The sequence below is a fragment of the Aspergillus tanneri genome (genome assembly GCF_003426965.1).
Source record: "Aspergillus tanneri strain NIH1004 chromosome Unknown AapTan_11_pilon_pilon_pilon, whole genome shotgun sequence".
In the NCBI taxonomy this organism is placed as follows: domain Eukaryota; kingdom Fungi; phylum Ascomycota; class Eurotiomycetes; order Eurotiales; family Aspergillaceae; genus Aspergillus; species Aspergillus tanneri.
Window position 1 is genome coordinate 95,171 of NW_022984638.1, and position 6,000 is coordinate 101,170.

The window sequence follows — 6,000 nt, forward strand, 5'->3', positions numbered from 1 at the left end:
ACCCCAGTAACCTGGCAGTTGGCGCGGAAACAAGACCGAGGCACCTCAAGAAGTCGAATATCAGTGTCTACGCTCTGGGGTCATCAATATCCATATGGCATGTATGCTCAAAACATGTGGAATATTCACCCCTACCTAATAAAACAAACCTGGAATAGATGCGTGGGCCATGACATACTGGGTAAATAAGACGGCGCTTTGAACTCGTAGGCAATAAAGGTGGCAGAGAAACCGCCAATCTTATAGTTACTAACAATTACCTGTTTAATTCTGCTATAGATTCGATAACTAGCGCTTGCCCCATCATAGAAACAGTTTCCGAGAAACTGTTGAGATGACAATTAATGGCAGGAGTAGGAAATGGCACGATTATTACCAGGATTGCCTACCTGTCTGATGACGATGACACTAACCGCGTCGCTGCTGTCAGCACACACAGGACATAAAAAGACAAGAAATAGACTCGTCAGTCATGCAAGGCTTGCGCAATGCTTTTTATGCAATGACATAATGGGGACGAATGAGGGTGATCTGCCGACTCATGTACAAAGGCAAAATCAGAGACAAATTATAAATAAAAAAAAAAAACGCATCAGCCTAAGGCCTCGTCACTGAAACGGTCCTGAGCAGCGTCGATCCACTCGGCGGTCCGGCGGTCGTGGCATTGTGGCCAGTCGATGCCGCCGATCAAGACGACGGTGCCTCTTGGCGACGCAGCGGAGAATCAGCCTTGCCCCGCTACTGGTCTTGGTCTTTCCAGATTCCCCAGATGAGACTCATGACTACCTGACTGTTTGCTGACGGATGAGACGGCTGGTGTACACAGACCGGATGTCGACGTAACAACACCTAATAATATCAATGTCGTTGCTGTTGGTGCCGGGGCTGTGTCAGCGTGGCTGTGGTGATGCTATAAAGGTAAGCTCTCCCTTCAGCGTGTTTTGTCTTCTTTATTTTCAGTGTTGCTGTACCTACCCTCTACGTACATACAAATACCAATAATGTATATTCCTCTCCAGTCTACGGCCCTCCTGGCCGCTACTTTGGCCTCCGTCGCCTACGCCCAGGCCGGTGACAACACCGACGTGTCCCCTACTCGGGGCGACGGCGGACCCATCTTCACCCTGCCCACCTTCTCAGACTCGGCCACTCCTCCCGGCGGCGTCACCCTGACTGAGCTCCTGGTCCTCCCACTGGAGTCTCCCACCGCTTCTGGCACTGACAGTGGTACTGCTACCGGGACGGGCACTTCCAGCGGCACCCAGACCGGCACTGAGTCGTCTTCCACCGCTAGCCCGACCGGCTCGGGCTCTTCAAGTGGCGTCAGCAGCTCTACCAGCTCAGGCTCGGGCTCAGGCTCCTCAGCCGCCGTCACGTCGACGACTACCCGTTCCTCCCACCTCGTCTGCCTCTCGCACCAGCGATACGTCGTCCACCACAAGTGACGGATCCTCGCGCACCTCGTCCGGAACCAGTTCTCCCTCGGCCAGTCCGAGCGACAACGCCGCTGCCGGCTTTGTCGATAAGAACTGGGCTCCTTGGATGCTCGCCTATGTTGCGGGTGTCGGTCTGGCTCTGTAAAAGCGACAATGTGGTTGATCTATACGATGGCTACGGAAATGAATGACTGATGGATTAATCGGTAATGAACTGGAATCTTTGGTTCGAATTATAATGTTTCGTTCTTTTTGATTGTATCGCACTTCTACTTGGCCTGCTGCTCTGTTCGCCGTAGTTCATGTGCATCATTCTATACAGTACTATATAACTTGAGCAAACTGTCCTATAAAAGTGTTTGGTCTACATCCATAATTATCTTTTACGACGTGGAGGCTTTAGTAAGGAGCCGAGAGGTCGAGATGCTCACATTAATTACTAGTTCTAGTTTACCTTGCGAGACCCAGACAAGTCTTATCCTTATTTTTGAAGGTCGTACTATTTATTTTTAGTACACCATAATCTTAGATCCATGGATGGCTACCGTGTCAAGAATAGATAGACCAATTGAATCCGACTAGATGCCCTGCTTATGGAAGTTCACCGTGGTACAAAAGTATCCTAGTACCACAAGTGGTCTAGAACTCCCTTGAACAGATGATTCTCATTGTTTTGACCGAGCTGAAGCTGGAGTCCAACATTACAACGGATTGTCATCTTAGGTTGATGGCAACATGATAGTGATGATAGTGTCTAAGAAAAGCAGGGGGTAATATATCCGCAACCTCTAACAAGAACATGTCTATTCTTTTTATTTCCCCTGTGGGAAATAATCAGGAAGCAATCGGACCCACCATTACCCTCTGTTAATCTCCCCGTTCATCACCCTTCCAGCGCCGTGATGTTGCTCAAGACTGTTGGATTTATCCTATGGAAATACTATAGTAGCGATGAATTCCTAGATCATCTGTGTACCCGAAATCTTGTAAAAGTACTTATGCACAATGAGTTGACGATTGACTTAGCCACCGGTTCGAGATGACGACAGCCAAGAATCGGGTGGGACCATTCGATGCAGGATATGTTTCGGTTGGGAGAGCTTTCCAAATGCTCCGTCAGTCTCGGGTTTGAATTTAAGGGTTGAGAGTGGTGGAATTGGACCGCTCTCGTCGACTTATGCTGCATAATAATGATCTTCATTTTATTGTTTAGGGATTACAGGGGATTTATTTATAATCTCCGTCTCAGTAGTTTGCCCGGAATGTTAGGGTCAAGCAACTTCCACCCCTATTCCTACCTACGCCTAACATTCATGTTAGACGATAGGATTTATCTAAATGGTATGAGATATCAGTATCATCGGGCTGCCTATTTGGATTTCTAGTGGATTAAAGGCGGGTGTGGTAAGCACAGTGCCGTACTATATATTATAACGAGCCTTTGAAACAATATCAGGGATATTGCGTATACAGGTCACTACTCGGACAAATCAAAGAATAAATTGCCGCCCGTGTCTAATTTATATCCTTTCTAGGGCCCATCATACTGTGGAGTCACTGGGACAATGTGATTTACTTCCAAAAAGAATTTTGTTTTCTTGGTAGGCGTCAATCCGTGTATGACTGTCTAGTACGTAGTAGAGTGGAATATCTTATTGATCATATTATATGGAATCAGACACACCTCCGAATCCTCGGCGGAAACGCCGGTCTGATGCACCTGCAAGGCCACAACCACCTACATTGTCGGCACCTGGAAGTCAAGACTACTGATAGATACAGGCCAGATGGGAATGCCTTGTACCCTTACATCCATTATAACCAGCGACGGTGAAGCCGTCTGGACCAACCACATCCGACAAGTCCTGGCCGACTTGAACATAACCCTGTCCCACGTGTATCTTATCCACTGGCACGGTGACCACACAGGTGGAGTGCCAGATCTCTTCGCACATCGGCGAATGCACCGCGTGGATCTATAAGTGTGATCTAGATCGAAACCAGAAGGTCATCACGGACAGGACGTTTTCCGCGTCGAAGGCGTGACCGTCCCGCGCTATCTTCAGCTCAGACCATGCCCACGACCATATTTGATTCGACCTCGAGGATACACTGTCGGAGATAAATAGGAATACCTTTGTTGAAATAGTATCAGTATACTAAGTAGATCTTCCTAATGCGGATGAGTAGCGAATCTTCCGTGAACGGCGCCAAGGTATGCTAAAATCCCACTCTGCATTGATTTGTGTTCAATGAAAGGTGGCCAGCAGTTATAAGGCTAAAATACCAAACCAGATTCACTACCGCACCGAATCCATACCAAACTGCAAAGGTAGCGGATTCTGCATATAGGTGCGGTTTATCCGCAGCAGGTGGTTGCTAACCCCCTCCCGCCGCCCGAATTCTTACCGAATGCAACTTTACTAGGTATCCGATCTTATTATACATTAATTGGCGAAATCAAAACAGTCAAGAACAATCAAGAATAATGACCAGCACAACATATATTACTACCAGGTGCTGGCGCTGCCCGTGACCCTTTTTTTACTAAACAATGACTACTTTTCTAAGTGTATCTGTAAACAGCGCCACACTGTGCAAAGAGCTTGATCAAGGCACGCTATGGTCCCGTTCTGCATTTATTCGTGTTCCGGTAAAAGGCGGCCTGTTATAAGGCTGTGAAACCACTAAATTATGTTGCGGCACAGCTTCTGCTGCATAGTGCTGCAATGTTGTCTCACTTTTGCAGATATTAGTCATAATCATGCAGCGTTGGGACGATGGCCTCGACAGCGCTACAAAGTCCTCTAACATCCCTAGGTCCTATACTTAATGTTTAACAATATAACAATAGCTGCGACAGTAGTTCACACACACTGCTCGCAGGATTGGCCGATAATTCCCTCACCCCTGCTCCTATAATACATTAAGATAGGCCCTACTTTACTGTTTCGACGTTTCTAGAATCCAGCCCTGTTCTTGGCATATTCTGATGGTAGGTATATCACCTATTCCCTCTAGGGATATCTAATGCTCACCAGACAAGGCAATAGCTAGATACCCATTATAAGGAAGCATACGCTATACATGCTACCAATGTTGGCACGTGGATTCTTATAAACTGCAGATTACCCGGACCAAACTGCATAGGTCACAGCTAGCAAAGAGAATCCCGTATAACTTGGCTCCGCTAAATAGACCAAAGTATGGTTGGGTGCGTGACTGTGGTTTTCAAGGGATTTGACATAGAGACCAATAAACTCCTGTATGAAAGAATTGGGTCACAGCCACTGGAATATCACTAACCTGGTGGGGATACCTGAAAATAAAGCCAGAAACAAAGTAGTACGGGATCGTATTACATGAACAGTGTTTAAAAAGATGTTTACGGCAACTACCTTGTATCCACGAGAAATGCAAATGCCGTTGCATATATATTTTAGGTGATACCAGGGAATTCATTTGGATATTAGGAGGAAGCGAAATATGTTTTCGGGACCTCTTAGGAAGAGGTGGCCACCAATACCAGACTGCAACACCATGCAAGGTTAGTCGAAACAACACAGTTACATTGTTTAACAATGCAGTATTATTTGACGCACCCTATCAATCTCGGTGTATAATCATTGACTTGGATACAGATGCAATGACAGTGAAGTTGAGACAGAGTATCTAAGTCCTCACAAACTTGGATCGGACTCACGGGGATCTATGCAGATACTGGAGAACAACCATGTGATTTTGGGGTATGGCGTCAATAAAAGGTTGGTCTGAATTCTCCGCCGATGGAAAGCTGCTATGTGATATCCACTTTGGTCCTGGATCAGGATTTGGGAAAGATAAAAGTGGTTGTCTATCGAGTGTTAAAGTGCAACTAGGTCGGCCGCCGAAGACGTCTCCCGATATCGCTCTTGAAAGGAACGGCCTTTACGTGAGCTGGAATAGGGCGACAGCTCACAGCCTGGGCTTTGCAAGCGGCTGAAAATAGGGACGTCCGGGATGGTAAATACGTCTCTCTTATCGAGGTTCAGAAAGAGGATTTGAAACCAAGTTAACGCTCCCAGCGAACCAACCTTGCCGTTTTTTTTCTAAGTGGTTGGTCTTAGTAAGGATTAAAGTGTTCTGGGGTTCAAATCCATCGGCGTGAATGTTGGCCCAGGCCAGACTGGGGCCGATTTCCTGTGGACTCAACCGGGGCTGCCCTAAATATGACTAGAGGTATCTTAGTAAGGAGTACCTATGCAGATTAGAAAATTTAATACCACTTTTAAAAGTACTACCAGTATTATAAGAGGACTTTCTTAATTTCGGTTCGGAAGGCCATTTTACAATTCTTTTTACTATTCCTGGTAAATTGCCATCCTCATTTATATACAGCTCTACTAGTACCGTGTTTACCCTCTCTATTCCCCTACTTAAATACCCGAATACTTCAATCGCCAGAATTGTTTTAAATTGCTTGGTTGCTGTGAACCTCTGAGATTACGAAACTAACCCGGGGGGGGCTATGTAAACATTCCAAAATGGCCTGCACTCGTTTCTCCCGATGGAGCCATCTCCTGAT

General features: G+C 46.4%; 1 protein-coding gene across 1 annotated transcript; it reads left to right on the forward strand.

The window, feature by feature from the left end:
• Window positions 1-861: 861 nt before the first annotated feature.
• Window positions 862-1,581, forward strand: ATNIH1004_002021 (uncharacterized protein; the record flags this gene model as incomplete). Its single annotated transcript, XM_033566716.1, has 3 exons — window positions 862-918; window positions 1,020-1,227; window positions 1,295-1,581. 3 exons carry the CDS (start codon window positions 862-864, stop codon window positions 1,579-1,581), a joined length of 552 nt encoding a protein of 183 aa, XP_033420715.1.
• Between the last annotated feature and the right edge of the window lie 4,419 nt (window positions 1,582-6,000).